General features: G+C 45.4%; 1 protein-coding gene across 2 annotated transcripts; it reads right to left on the bottom strand.

The window, feature by feature from the left end:
* Positions 1–297: 297 nt before the first annotated feature.
* On the bottom strand, positions 298–15,066 carry SRP68 (signal recognition particle 68). 2 transcript variants are annotated; one of them, XM_035342129.1, is made up of 16 exons: positions 14,915–15,066; positions 12,623–12,689; positions 11,913–12,026; positions 10,820–11,015; positions 9,949–10,031; positions 9,607–9,716; positions 9,156–9,238; positions 8,791–8,931; positions 5,424–5,522; positions 5,047–5,111; positions 4,600–4,759; positions 3,828–3,922; positions 3,457–3,586; positions 2,943–3,018; positions 2,043–2,095; positions 298–1,630 (listed from the first exon to the last, which is right to left on the bottom strand). In XM_035342129.1, exons 1-16 carry the CDS (start codon positions 15,033–15,035, stop codon positions 1,403–1,405), a joined length of 1,821 nt encoding a protein of 606 aa, XP_035198020.1. In that variant the 5' UTR covers positions 15,036–15,066; the 3' UTR covers positions 298–1,402. The 2 variants fall into 2 exon arrangements, with proteins under 2 accessions (XP_035198020.1, XP_035198021.1); XM_035342130.1 differs by having other exon boundaries at positions 5,047–5,108.

The following is a 15,066-nucleotide window of genomic DNA, read 5'->3' as shown; positions in this document are numbered from 1 at the left end:
GTTCCTCCTGCTCCTCTTGAAAGCTGCTTTGTACTTTGAGAACTCCCAGATCACATCAGCTTGGATCAAAGTAGCAAACATTCATCTTAAAAGCATCGTTAATTTCCCCCCATTCTCCTGACATGCACCTCGCATGGAAAATTCCCCCATCAGTCCAATCACTTCAACCTGTTCCTGTTCCCATCCCCATTAACTCCTGAAAATGGAGAAACAACGCAGGGTCGAGACAACGGATGCGGAAGAGTGAAGGCAGGTAGGACTGCTGTGTCAGCCTCCAGCAACAGACTGAGTAAAAAATCAGTGGAAACGCTTTATTAGGAACAGTTCTGCCCATGTGCTGTTTTTATTTCCCCTCCTTAACGAGCACGATTCTGTAATTACCCGCCTTTTTTAAGTGCCTATCACCACCTCACCTGGGCGCTCTATAAAAACGCTGCCTGGCACGACACAGAACCATCTCTACTGGTGCCCTGTTGCTTATTTCTCATGTCGGGTCTATCTACTAACCAAGGATGAGGAAAAAGCAACAGGTGAACTCCAGAAAAAAATCAGTTTTTTAAGACAAGCTTTAGATCGGAGACAGAATGAACACTGACAGCCCCAGCTTCCCATGAAGATCAAGAAGCCACCCATGAAGCTAGTTTCCCGGGAAAAGCCCCGTAGGATTAGGTTCTATACTGCGTTACACGTGTCAGTGAAGAAGGATCTCACCAGCCCAGAGCACCAGTTCAGGTTATACTCCAACACACCCGGGGTAACCATCAGCATTTGGTAAGGGGTTTGCCAGCCTTACCGATGAGGAAAGAGGCTCCGTTTGGTCATTTCTGAATGTCAATTTTTTTTAAATAAAGAGACTTCTCTTTACATGACTACCTATGCTTCTCAGCAGGGACTGGGAGTTGAAAGGCAAGGAGCAGCCCCCTTGGCTATTGTTTCATACCCTTTGCGTGAGCACCCTGACCTCGCTGTTGCGGTTCTGCACCTAATTTTGCCCGTTTCCCCTTCATACCCAAATTTCTGAAACCAAAAACCAAATTAGCGTCAAATAATGGGGGCAGGGGAGGAATCAAGTTACGAATATGCCCTGGTCCGTGGTAAGTAAGCGTGTACCAGCCCTCAGCAGGCCACTGGTCACAAAGCACGCTCCAACTTCTCCAAGCAGAATGGAATTTCTCTGTGCTCCAGATTATTTTCAGCTATTTATAGAGTACATGTTTCTGAAGAAATTGCTTGTCTTTAATACACCGGGAGAGAACGTAAGTGCACAGACACACACAGAACATAGGGAAGAAGATGGTAAAACCTCCCTCTGTCCGTTTCGGTTGCAGATATTTATGTCCTAGAACCTCTTGGAGCTTTTCCTTCAATACAGAATAAAACCTGTTCCTCGGAGGGGTCCTGGTTAACTTTTGAATCCAAAGATGCCCTTTATATATCCTGTGAGGCCACTCTTGGCCTTCTGCTCCACCTTGTCTTCCAGAGGTGGGAAAGCGACATGGTTAAGGGCCAGGTCAAAGAACAAGGGTTTGCATGGAATGGGCTGGAAGCCCGGAGGGAAGTGCACGAGGCTGACTTGCTTGCTGACAAGAGAAGGATCCAGACAGAAAGTCTCAAACCGTTCTGAGAGTGGCTGAAAGAGACCAATGCAGAAACAGAAGTTAAACACACGTCAAAACACAGCTGACAAACCAAACAAGCAAAGAGAAACTAGCAGCACTGAGCTGACAGAAGATGGAAATCCCATGTGTGGTATCTTTGTCCACAGATCTTCCCAAATGCAGGGAGAAAGCTTAAAAAACATGCCACACTAGAAGCTGCAAACAGCATCCTAGTTCCTACCCAAGGAACTCCGCCCTGCCAGCAACTTTCAGGACTTGCAGAAGGAAAACTAAAATCCTCCTACAATCTCTCAAGTACACTCGTCATGACAGAACTCCAATTAACCTGATATTTCTCGAGTTGGAAGAGACACTCACGGAACATGTTAAATGCAGAACTCGTTAAGAACACTTCTACAGTAAGACCAAGCTCTTAGCTCTTACCTTGCCATCCTTGACCTGAGATGGAGACTCAGTCTCATGATTATCATTTGCATCTGCAAAATTAAAGAAAAGGTGGTAAGAATAACAGGCTAGATCTTGGTGCATGCTACGAGTGTCTCAGGAATCAGCTGACCCCTAGGCTGAGCTATAAAAGCAGGTTTCTGGGATTTGTAAGAATATTTTCAGTTGAAGCAGCTCGCTTTCTAGATCACATACACGGAGTTAGAGCTTTTCAGTGATGGAGAGCTTCTCCATCACATGGCTGTGAGAAGCTCCTGAACGCAGCACAAATGTTGAGTTAAGCACAAAGATAAGACGCAAGTGGGGTCTGTTAAAACAACACCAAGGCAATGAAAGTCAAGGCAATCCTTTAGTTATCTTGGGCTTCCAGCAGCAGGCACTGCAAAACGATCAACTCAAGAAATCACAAAGTTCAGCCATTTCCCTAAAGCTCCCCATACCTGGTCAGCACTGACAATGAGCAGAACAACCCTTCTCTTCCCTTTTTCAGGGGTCCAGGTAGGCAAATATAAAACGAGTGAGGCCACTCAGAGCTAGTGCTATTACCAAAGAAGTGGTACACACTGAATTCAACTTGTTTGCAGGAGGAAAATTAAACACTAAAAATGTTCTGTGCAAGTTCCCAAAATAGGTGCACGTCCTTAGAAAGCACTTTTGCAACTGTAGGCAGGGAGCACGATGCCAAGTGTCTAGCCAATAGCTGCCTAGCTGCATTACACACAGCCAGAAAAAGCTAGAATGGGGAAGAAAAAGTTTAAGAGCCTCCATAAGTCAGAGTTGACATGGAAAAAACATCTGGAAATTCAGAAATTAAAGAAATGAAATAGCAGCAGAGGCATTTAAGAGAAGTTAGAACTCCAGTATCATTGTAGAACTCACCTAGTATAGCTGCTGCTTGCAAGGAGTATTTCTCTGCATTGACTTGAGTGATCAGATCCTGAACATCAGGCAGCTCCTAGGGCATTAAAGAAAATTGTATGAGAGCCTAAAAACACAGCAGAGTTTAACAGTTACAGCTAACGTAAAAGCTAACAACTAAAAAATTAAGTCCTAGCGCTGAAAAGCCTTCCCAGGAGAAGACAAGCTACAGCACTGTCCTTCAGGCACTGAAGTAGTAGTATGACAGAAAACAGATGTGAGAAAACATGGAAAAGTGGTATGGAGTTTTTGCTGCAAGGCCACCTCGCCTCCAAAGCAGGCAGCCCATTGAAACATCTCCACATCATTAGACGGTCTCTAGTGTAACATGCCAAGAAGTCACACTTTTATTATTCTTACTACTTCAAGACCAGCCTTGAATTTTAATGGCCTGGTGTCTAATAGACAATAAATACCAGGCAAGAGCTTTTTTGTTAACTTCAGCTCCTCTCTGCGCCCAGGATTGGGTTCCTACCTTCAAGCTGTTTGTAAAAGCTCCAGCTCCTGACTGAACTTCGCCAGCATATTTCAGCACTCTTTCATACAAAACGAGAGCTTCACTCCACTTCTTTACCAGGACATAGGACTGCGCAATGAAGAAACACCTGCAACAATAAACAGCGGATCCCTGATACGGCCATATTTGGAATCCACGGCTTTTACCGCTCAAATCACTAATAACAGGAGATATTACGTAGGTCTGGCCAGCTTCCCCTTAGCATCCACTCTTCACTTCACAAAAGGGCAGAGGAAACTGCATCAAAGTCCTGTACAGTGCTTAGAGCTTTGGGACAGCCTTTTAAGATGTAATGCCTGCTAAAGAACACCTGGCTGTTTCTCAGTCACCTGTAAGCTTTGTACACGAGCGTCTTCAATCCGATCTCTTTTTGGAAGTTCTTGTCCTCTTCTAGGCCAGGAAGCTGCATCAGCTCCACAAGGTTCTGTGCAAAAAAGTCAGGGTAACAAATTCAGGCGATTGCTACTTTCCTCTGGAATCCAGAAAGCTGCCCCTTTTAATAGCCAACACTACACTCCCCTGGAAATAGCTCCCAGTTTTCTAATCATCAGTATGCTAACCTTGTGAAGGACAGTCACTGAAACTTGTGCAAGTTCACCCTCAGGACAGATTTCCTGACACAAACAGGAATTAGGACAAAGACTCCTCAAATTTCACAGGGAGTAATTCTTTCGTAAGACATTCCTTTTCCCATTCATAACTGCTCCAGCCACAGGCTCCCACAGTTAATTGAAAATTTATGTGAGAAATTGAGAAAGTGCTTATGAAGCGCCAAGTACAGGTTTTTTTCAGCTGCTACTTTCTCTAGCCAGCAGAAGCTAAGGCAGCTGCTAGGGTGCTGATAAAATAGTCTGAAAAACTACCGGAAAACTGCATTAGAGTATAAACACAAAACCCATTCTAGCAGCACTTTCTGCTCACAACTAAAGGCTGTGTTTTTTTCATATTCCATGAACATCTCCAACAAGGTTACTGGACGTAGCAAGCTGCTCTTCAGATTTCATGGGCAGTTCATTTGCACTTCTCCATTTTATACAGGATCTTTTTGTAACAAACTTCACCAGTTAGTAAAAGGAATTAGATCTCTTTCACTAGCATTACCTGCAAAATGATATCATAAAGGCGGATCAGGTCCTGAGGCCGCGCGGTGCGCTTGCCGTCCTCTTCCGATCGCTGCTGCTGCAGCAGTGCCTTCTGCAGAGACTTCGCCATGCTCTCGTTGCGCTTGATGGCTGTCGACAACTTGATGTAAGTCAAATAACTAAAAAGATACACCATTAGCAGACTGTCAGAACTACTCAGACATTACTCTGTTCCGGAAAGAAAAAACAACAAGTCCTCCCCCAGGTCCAAGCTATTACCGGCAGGGGAAAAAACACCTGAGAGGTCAACACGAAAGTCTTAAGTAAAGTACTTTGAAAGCCACATGAATCAGACCCTTATCCATACAGTCACCCTTTGAGATCTGAGAGCTCCAAGACAAAAAAAGCCGTGACATAAGAGCATGACTTCTTCACACTAGTAGAGGCAGCAATGTTTGCCTATTACCTGTGTAAGTACTGTACGTTGGACACCTTCCCGGAATCACTTTCCAGAGAGTGTTCCCGCTGCTTCTGTGGAAATTAGGGACAAAACACTGCATGATTCACTTAAAGAGGCTTCTGGCAGAAGAAAACATCAGAAACAACTCATAGTTTAGGTAAATCAGGGAAGTTATAATAAACTTCTGGGCTATGAATGGGGGCTTCTGCATTATTGTTCACCCTCACCAACTCTGCAGAGAATCAAACCATAGGCCATAAACTATTTTGCAGCGTTTTGTTAAAGAAATCCACAAAGACACTTTTGCCATTAAGCAAGTTAGACAATAACAAAAAGTCCCAAAGAAACACTACCTTGTGGAACCACTGATGTTTGGTGCTTACCTGGTCCGGTTTCAGATCTTCCCGAACAGCCTGAATGGCATCTCTACACTCACTGAGTAGAGATTCAAACAAGCGTTCCTTTGTCTCCTCATTTTCTGCCTAAGAGCAAAGCAAAATTAAGATATCTGTTAGACATTTTTGTATCCCATGATCCAAGAGTCAAAGGAGATTACACCAAGTTTCTCCCTGGTTAGGACTTGAGCGTCCGTGGGTAGCTAGAACTCTGATCTGTACCTGTCTGCAATATAGTTTAGGGGGCAAACTGCCAGAAATTGGTACAAGAGAAGTGCAGAGAACATGGTCAGTACTTCAGAGCTGCTTGTGCTGGGCCTCCAGTGCTGTGATCACCTCATCCCTGCAGCTGCTGCCATCCCAGCAACTCCCCTGCCGCCCAGGATGGCACCTGCACTGCTCTGAGAACCGCTGGGGCTGGACTGCGCTGTGGGAAAGGCCCAACAACGTAAGAGCTGAGCATTACCAAACTGGCGAACTACCAAAGCAGACTGCTCTTGTTATGCTGATTTAGCTTTTCTCTTGTGGTAAGCACATGTAGATGACTATCTTTTCTACACTCCCACTCCAGCAATGCTCTCGGTGGCAATAATTAAGTCTGAAGCATTTTTTTTTAATATAATTGTGTATCTCAGCAGCAGGAGTAATTGAGTAGCTTTCTGCTGTCACCACAGATTTGGTCAAAACATGAAGCAGTTTTTGTCTTTCTGCCCCAAAACCAAAATGTAAAACACCTTTGGAAAGCAAAAACAAGTTGAAGCCTGAGCTTTGCCTAATGGACTTGCATACCAGGTACCCAATTAAACAATACACCCAAAATCACTCTTACTGATTCAGTATGAGCAAACTGCCCAGAAACTGAATCCCTTAACAATCAAAGGAGAGGTTAATCTGGTAAAAGCAAAGCACGTCAGCACTGTTACACCAATTCCATGTCATGTAACAGCTGAAGATGAACATGTGCTGCCAACAAACTTGAAATTTTTCCAAATAAACAAGAAACGCTCTAAAACGTAATTGCTTTTATTATCTTCAGTAGAGCTCGACAGTCTCCTCTTTCAGGAGCTAAAACTTCTGTGAAAAGCTGCTGAGCTCTACCAATTCAAAGCCTTTCCTCTTTTCAGGTTTGCAAACCCAGGGAGGAACGTTACGTTTACTCCCCCACAGAGCCTCAGGTATCTTGACCTAAGATGAAGGTGTGTGGTTTTTTGATTCTTTTTTTTTTTTTGCTGGAAGAATTTTTAAGGTGGGACTAACTACTGAGAAAAACCAGAGACAAGTCTGGCAGCATTCTCAACCTCACCCAGCGGAGCACGGCCATTTCACCGTGCGCACAAAAATGAAAACAGAGCTAAATCATCAGTCAAGCACAAACAGGGAAAGGGCTGGGCCACGCAATGAAACAAAGGCTTTCCTTTCGAAGCAAAATCTCCTAACGTTAAACAGATCTTGAGTGTCTAAATACTCGTACGTTCTGATTTGTGAGATACCAGGCCATGAAGCTGAGATGCAGCGCTATGGCTTGGCATTAAAGCACTCTGACAGAACAGCACAGTTCAGTCTTAAATCAAGGGAACCAGCCCAACTGAACGCAATTTTGAGAGCCTAGGAGTGCTCGTGTCTATTTTTTCTTTACTCTAAAACATCATGTACGGTTTCTGAATTATTACAACCCATTCCTGCTACAATCCTAGCTACTGAAGATGATCACATCATCCTTGAGGCAACAGCAGTTAGGAGCACGCTTTTATTGCTCTGTCCTGCGGCCCTTGAAGAAATGCATTCAAGCCTACAAAAGGGATGGCATAAATATTTCAAGCGAGGATTCAGATTTCAGTTTGGCTTATTTGTTCCGTTTCTCCAGTTACCATTAAGACATTGCAGGCAATGAGACAGCGCTCTGAGAAGTTCCATCTTTACTCAAAACACACACATTTGTGTTTGTTTCTAATCAAACCTTGAACACTGCTGTTACGTTAGTGTTTCTGCTAGCCTTCACCGAGTTGAAAGGCGCCCAAGATCCCAGGAATCACCACAGCGTATTTAGCTGAAGCTGACCTGCCCATCACAGCTGACACCAACTGCAAAACCGCTCTCAAAAAGCCAAGTTTCAGCCCTCCGGGAGGGTAAACACTGCTGCTGTGTGCTCAGCTCTCACCACCACTAGCTGTGATCTGGTACCACACAGCTCCTGTTTAGGCAGAGGTTCCAAGGAACACAAAGCAAGATGTAAAATTTCAGATCGCTGTTCTGCCCCTGCTTTAGGGAACAAATTGGGAAACTGAACTGAAGAGCTCCATCTGCTCCCCTTGCGGGACAGAAATTAAATGAGGGAACATTCAACTCTAAACTGCACTTCCACCTGCTGGCTGTATCCATGTACTACCTACTAAAAACAAACAGCAACATTCTACTGGCAATATTCTGGTAAGACTAGTTAACACTAACGTTTCCTACCCAGCCATACCTCATTTACCCTATTAGACTGTCTTAATACTATCTTCTACTCTTGCCCACTTGCCTTACACCTTTGTAGGATTTTCATTTTATCACTTAAAGTGGTATTTATCCTCAGTTTTCTCCTGGTGCTGAACGGTTCTTGTTGATGCCAAAAGCCCATCTTTAGAGGCAGCAATTGTTAATCAAGATCCTTTTACTACCTTTTCAAGGATGCTGTATGCAGAATTCAGGATACAGCACCTGGGCACCATGCCCAAGGACAAATCCCCAGAGGGAACCCTTGGCTGCAACACTACAGGCACGCACCGGGGAGGTGCCACTGGAGGTGTTTCAGAGCTGGTCCATTTGAGATGAATTTACCTCCTGACATTTAGCAATTCTCTTACTTTTGAAGATTTGCATATGTCAACAAGAGAACGTTCTACGCCTCAGAGCAGCCGCTTCACTTGGCAAAACTGCTTTTCATTGCTGAAAAAAAGTGATCCTTACAGACCTTTTTCTTCTGGTTGCTCTTAAGTTGGAGCATTTCATCAAGATACCTTAGGACTGTAATTCAAAAGTGGATACTCTCTAAATTGTAACCTTCATTTCCAAGTGATTTACAAACAGTAATGGCTATCGCTCTGCTACCGAAGGGCGACACTTCCAGGCAGGATGAAGCGTTCAAAAGAGCAGTAATGCTCACTGGCTTAGTAGAACAGCTCTCCCAAACCACCGCTAAGGACACTGCACGAGCTAGCCCCGGCTGCCGCTTAAGCTTCGTGTTACAGTCAATAATTTTTCCTTTGAGAAGAGATCATTTAAAAGCTTTTAACCCAGGCATCAAACTTTACCGTGCACGTTGAAATAAAGAGGACAATTAGAGTATAGGCACCGGAGATGGCTTCTGAGTTACCTGAACAATAGCAGCTTCATTGTCGGCCAGCCCCAGCAAGAAGATCCTCACTTTATCAATCTTCACTGGAACAGTTCTTCCTCTCCACTCCACCTCACTCATCGTGGCTGCCTGCTTTGCTCGAGTTTGGGTAATCAGCGCCTGCGGAGAACAGACTGAAGTCACAATCCCAACCTTAAAGAATCCGTAACTGATTACTTTGAAATCCAAGTGTTTTGGTTTTTTGGTCTTTGTTTTTTAAGGAATGCGTGGCTCAATTAAGCTCTTCTCATACATACTGGTTCTTAAATGGTGTACTGCAGCAAGATTTATGCTCAAAAAAAGTGATATTTGCATGCTTCAAGTCAAAACATTTGGTAAGTTACCTCCAGTTTTTCTGCAAGAAGACCTTCAGTGCCACCGGACCTCAGCCTCATCTGCATCAACTCATTCATAGCAGACTGGTCACCTGAGAGGATGAACACATCAAGATAACATTTCTATCTAAACTCAGGAATTATTTTAATATAGGAAAACTATAAATCAATAGCTTTTATAGGGGACATTTGTGGGTGAAGAGGATAAATATAGTTTCATTCTAACTTCACACACAAACTGCAAACTGGTATTTTGTCTTTTTACACAAAAAAGTGCAGTGTTGCAAAATTAATCTATTTCTCCACAGCTAAACTGACACAGAACACACGCAGTATTTGCCAACAATATCGAGGACTGCCTCCTGTGTCACTTAGATCAGATTTAAATATCAAGTCACCATTCATTTCTCAGGAGCAAGCCTTGCTTGCTGCTGCCCCTTGGACACCCCACTTTCCTTACCAATATTATAGGCACAGTAACGGATGTTGGGAGAAATCTCTTCCACGCGCTGATTATACAGCACGGCTTGCTCTTCTGTGAAAGCATTGGCCAGTTTTTCGTATATGGTCCTACAGGAAAGAATACATATTAACACCGTAGAATACACATGAACACCGTATTTTGTGAGATGCTATCTTAAAAAATTTATGTCCATAATCTGGAGGATGCTACTTCTTTGGCAGTACCCCTCAGTTCAAGGCACAGTTAGCTACACAACTCACAGCTGTTGTGCACACATACACATAGTAGACTGATCTCCTACCACTTACTAAATGAAGCTGGAGAAGTGAGGAAACTCACTTGCATTTGTTGAAAGCTTCCATTGCTGCCTTCCACTCCTGGTGTTCAAAACGAAGCATTCCCGTGAGGTAAGCCATGTATGCCTGTGGACAACACGGGATAATCGAGCTGATTTTCCCAAGACTGACAGCCTAGTTTGTACAACTCTTGGCATGAAGGCTGCTGTGACATCTAGAATAAGTGATTATGCCTTGCCCTTCTTGTTTGGTCTTCCACTGAAACAATCGATTTGGATCACACATTGCTACCTAAGAAGCTTTGATCTTTTTTAATCTGCCATTTCTGCATTTCTAAGGACGTGGAAGCAAACACGTTTCTTCCTTGTTATGCAGTCGAAACAGCCCACTCATGTCACAAGACATTTTTTTCCAACAGTAAACCACAAAATGACAATTTTAGCCTAGTACCATTGCAGCCCTTATTCACAGTCTGGTTGTGTCACAGCATAGTTGCTTTCTGTGTTCCAGGAATGGGAGCCACAGGACTTGTGTTCCAGATGGCTACCTTAGTGTATTAAACAGCTAAACAACTCTAAAGGTAAGTACAGTTTCTTAGGCTGTGTTGCATCATCTTACTTCTTCCCAATTCTTTTTACTTTTGTTAAATGTACTGCTTTTTTAAATTAAAGATACACGTGATACACTTAAACAATTTTATCTGCCAGATGCTCATCTCGGCTGGTGTCACTTATTTTTGCAATCCTCACGCCTGCCTTAACACTGAATTCAAGCTATTAAAAGCGAGCCGTTAGCCAATAAAAAATCAGCCACATCTGATCAGCTATTGCTAGATCAGCATAATCTCTTCACCTAAAGCCCTAACATTTTCTTCAGCTTTTGCTGTAAAGCAAGACTGAAGTATCAGAGGTTACCTGGGCTTCCAGCTTTGTTTTGGCATCTACTCGATTACTTTCGCACAGCCGCTCCAGCTCCTCCGCGTGTTTCACAGCTTTGCGCAGGCGGGACAGCAAGTGAAACCGTTTGCGAGGCTCCGTGTTCGCTTCCTGCTTGAGCTGCATGGCGTAACTCCAGGCTCTCTCCGCATCCATCAGTATCAACAGCAGATACCTGCAGGGCAGAGGAAGATTAATGACAAAATGATGGTGCTCAGGCAAGCGCTACCGTAGTTCTTTGCCGAGAAATCTACAAGGTTTGCTAACAAAACTTCAGCTTGGTTATTAAGAGGTATATGCTTTTATTTCTTAACTCTAAAAGAATGTGAAGTTGTGCTACCCTTAACTCTGATTTCATTTCACGTTACCGAAGTGCAATTACTCGAACGAGGAAGAAAATTTGGTAATAATGCTGTAACCCCACAAGTATTATTTAAAAAAGGGATCTCTGATTTGAGGTTGCTTTCCTAACTGGTTCAATATGGGTAAACACATCCACGTTCCCCACAGCTAATGCTGTAATGTATCTGGCTTCTTAACACAGGGGAAGACAGCATCTTGTTTTCTTTCCCCTATGAGAAAAAAAAAAGAGCAGACAATTTAAATGTTTCTAAAAGCTCGGAAATGAGCCCAAGACCCTGGCTATCCTCCACACGTCAGACAAGTATTCTGCCAGATTTTGGAAGTCTATGTCAAACTGGCAAGCCAACGTTTTTGTTCAGAGGGAAGAGATTCTATCTCCAATCACATCCTTGCTGGCTACAGCATATTCACCTTGCAACACTTCTGAATAATCGTTTCCTCTCTAAGACCTAAATCATCTTTACTGATTATGAAAAGAACCCCTTTCAACGACTACAAGGGAGAACAGGAACTGGCTGTGGCTGCTCCTTCTTTTCTTCTCCCATATATTCACGAGATAAAGCAGTATCTGAGCAGTGGCTCTGCCCCCCGCACAGCAGCCCGAACTTTGATCTTTTATTAATATCAACAGTACACATTTCTCACGAGACGTGAAAACAGCTATTCAGCAACACACAGCAGCCCAACTCCATCCTGATCCATTCCGTACCTGTTGTCTGAGAGAATCTCTTCGGTTACCTTCTTCCCCGTGAACTTGTGCCTGTTTCCCATCTTGAAGTTGAGAGTTTTGCGGAGCCGCCGTAGCCTACGGGAGCAATAACCCCTAAGGAAAAGAAAAGGAGAGGATAGTCAGTTTGGGCAGAGGACAACTTTCTTTCTGTTTGCTGATCTCTCCAATCAGGAAGAAGAAAAAAAAAAGCACTAAGGGCTGTGACACACAACATTTTTAGAAGTAAGAGCTCCCTGTATGACATACAGCAAGAGGTACTTCAGAAATTACCTGTAAACCAGTGGTTAACAGAATAAAAGAGGGGAGAAGACACAATAATTCTTGATCTTGAATGATCAGAACAGTGCTCTCCTCACCGATTGCTTTACGTACATTCATTGAAAATTCAGTTTGGGGAGAATATAGGGACTGGAAGAGGACAGTGCTAATCAGGTAAGTGTTAACAAGCTCTTAAGGGGCAACAGAAAAAGAAGAGGCAGTTTGCATCCTCCTCAATGGAACAGCCACAGCACGTTACATCTAAGGAGAACAAATCATGTACACGGAGCAACTTGTCAAGGGGTATTTTCCTGGGAGATAATCTTTCTTGGCTGCTACAGTGGGGTTATATTTTAAATGGGCTTGTGCTAATTAATCAGGTAAGCCAAGAGCTGGGCGACAGCCCCACGACATCCCTGCAGCATACTGACCTGTACCTCTGGAAGTCTCCGTGACGCAAACCGTGCTGCTGCTGAGATTCCTTCACGATCTGAAGGACTGGGATTCGCGTTAAGGCAGACTGACAGTACAGCGTGTTGTCAGCTCGTCATCCTACCCCAAAGTAACGGAGGAACTCTACAGGTCGCACTAAGAGACATTGGTGAGGGGCACCCAAAAGCCTCCTAAAGACCCACAGCTGGGAGAACTGATGGGCTAAAAGAAATCCTACCTCCACAGCTTATTTCAGAGCTTTTATGACCGTCAAAGCAAGGACTACAGCATACCACAAGCATCCCCTCTCTTAGGCAGCAAGCCCTAATGCCAGCAGAGCTCATTTCTGAATAAAGACGTTCCGGCAGAAGTATCTAGGCTAAAATCCCCGCCTGCCCCAGCTGCAGCACGCCACCCCCACAACCAGCGCCGTGACACAGTTACGCTGACACAACTGGAGCGCAGAGAGCCGCCTTCCTGCCCTTAAACGTCCCAGCGCTCGGGAAAAGGAGGCAAGCGCTGTAGTACGGCGAGCAGAATCACTGCTGCCTTCCTCGCACTGCCTTCCACAAACAAACTGCTTTCTGGACACTAACATCTCATAAAAAAGAGCTTATCTGACGTATTCAGGGCTGTTATTTTCTACTCCAGTTTTTCAGCACGCTTCTAATTTGACTGCACAAAACTGTAACAAATGCTCCACGACGGCATGCACTGCCTGTGATTTCTTTCAGCACCATTTACTTCATGGCTTCCATCAAATCTATGCATTCTTTAGTACATTTGCTGATTTCTGTGCACCTCGTACCTTACTTCACTCGCCTGCCCTAACGCGCACACAACCACGCTGTATTCTAACTAAATCTGGCAAATGTTATTCGTTGAGTTCACGTGGCAAAGTTTTCATTTTGGGAAAGACGAGCTCTATGATAAGCCAGAAATCTCTGCGCAGTACTTGTTTACACCAAAAACGTTCTCTTTTAAGCATTATCAATAAGCCTTTAAAAAAAGAAGTAACAACCCACACCAGACTGTACATTAAGCCCATCAAAGCAAAACTGTTACTACAGCTGAAGAGAGGCCACCAAAATTTTCAAGTTTAATGGCAGGCCTCTTTCTGTTTTCTTGTAATTATACCTGAAAGAAAGTCTCCGTAATTTAAGCATCAAGAACCTACATCAAGAACTACTACATTAATCAGGCTGCAAGTGAAACAAGTCAAACCATAATGCCTGACCGTGGCTCAGGGCACACACTCCTCGTCTTTGCTGTCTACCCTGTTACTTTCGCCCTGTGCAGTTACTTGCTGAAGTCATACCCCCCTATTTTATTCACATTTTTGCTGTCTTCGGTATCAGTCCTAACATCACCAGGGCAGCTACCAGGGCTGCCACCTACTCCAGTTTCTAACCTCGCGACACCTGCCGTGTGCTATGCTGCAAACTGCAGCCTTGTTTCACTTGGACAAGAAGCGAAACCTTCTCTTACCCAGCAGGTAAGGCTCAGCCCTACCGCAGCTGTGCAGCTGAAGCAGTCTCACATGAAAGTCCAGGCACAAAAAAAAGCCGACAGCTTGATGTGCCACATCAGACTCCAGAAGCGCTAAACCTGGAGAAGCCGGTCTGCCACCTAGCACACCTGTAAGACTTATTTTATCCACTATCACCCACTTCAAGCGTTAACATTACCCCCAGCAGCCTACTGACGGCCTCCTCTTAATGCACACAGCCTGGCACAGAGTTCTACCTCGCTGGCTGCCACGTGGCTGGGAAGAAACTGCAAGGGCAGGGGCACAAAGCCACAGAACAAAGCTCAGGAAGGTGAAGCTGACTGCCCCTCTTCCTCCCATCAAACCCTCTCTGCCAGGGCCGGCAGGGGGGCTTCGGAACCAGCCCCAGATTCACACCGACCAGCTCCCTTCACTCCTTCCTTCTCTCCCGCTCCCTTCAGCCTTTCCCCCCGGCTCCCTTCACTCCTTCCTTCCTGCTTCCCTCGGCCTCTCCTCCCCTCCAGCTCCCCTCAGCCTTTCCCTCCGGCTCCCTCCAGCCTCTCCCTCCCATTCCCTTCACCCCTTCTTTCCCTCCAGCTCCCTCCAGGCCTCCCTTCCCCTCTCAGACACCCACCCAGCGCCCCCCCGGCTCCCCTCAGGCCTCCCCCTGTGCTCCGCCACGTCCCCCTCCCTCCACCTCACGGGGCCGGGCCTGCCACGTCCCCCATCCCCGGCCCCCAGCCCGCCCCCCCCCCCCCCCCCCCCCCCCCCCGCCCAGCCCCTCTCTCTCCCCGCAGGATGCTCTCCAGCCCCAGGCTGTCCCCGAGGCTCCCGGCCCGGGACCCGGGCGGCCTCTCGTTCTCCTTGTTCTCCTCAGAGCCGCCTCCCGCCCCGCCGCGGCCTCCCTGCCGCTCCGCCGCCATCTTGTGCGCGGGCCGCCGCCGCCGCGCGGCA

The sequence above is a fragment of the Oxyura jamaicensis genome, chromosome 18, assembly GCF_011077185.1.
Source record: "Oxyura jamaicensis isolate SHBP4307 breed ruddy duck chromosome 18, BPBGC_Ojam_1.0, whole genome shotgun sequence".
Lineage (NCBI taxonomy): Eukaryota > Metazoa > Chordata > Aves > Anseriformes > Anatidae > Oxyura > Oxyura jamaicensis.
The sequence above is the reverse complement of the archived record's forward strand: the minus strand, read 5'-3'. Positions and strand labels throughout refer to the sequence as shown.

Bases quoted from the DNA above. Each gene is read 5' to 3' on its own strand.
- SRP68 (XM_035342129.1), bottom strand. From the start codon at position 15,035: ATGGCGGCGGAGCGGCAGGGAGGCCGCGGCGGGGCGGGAGGCGGCTCT. The intron at 12,690-14,914 runs GCATCCTGCGGG...CGCGAATCCCAG, and splicing joins GGACAGCCTGGGGCTGGAGA to TCCTTCAGATCGTGAAGGAA. The intron at 3,587-3,827 runs GTGACTGAGAAA...TTATTGTTGCAG, and splicing joins CTCGTGTACAAAGCTTACAG to GTGTTTCTTCATTGCGCAGT.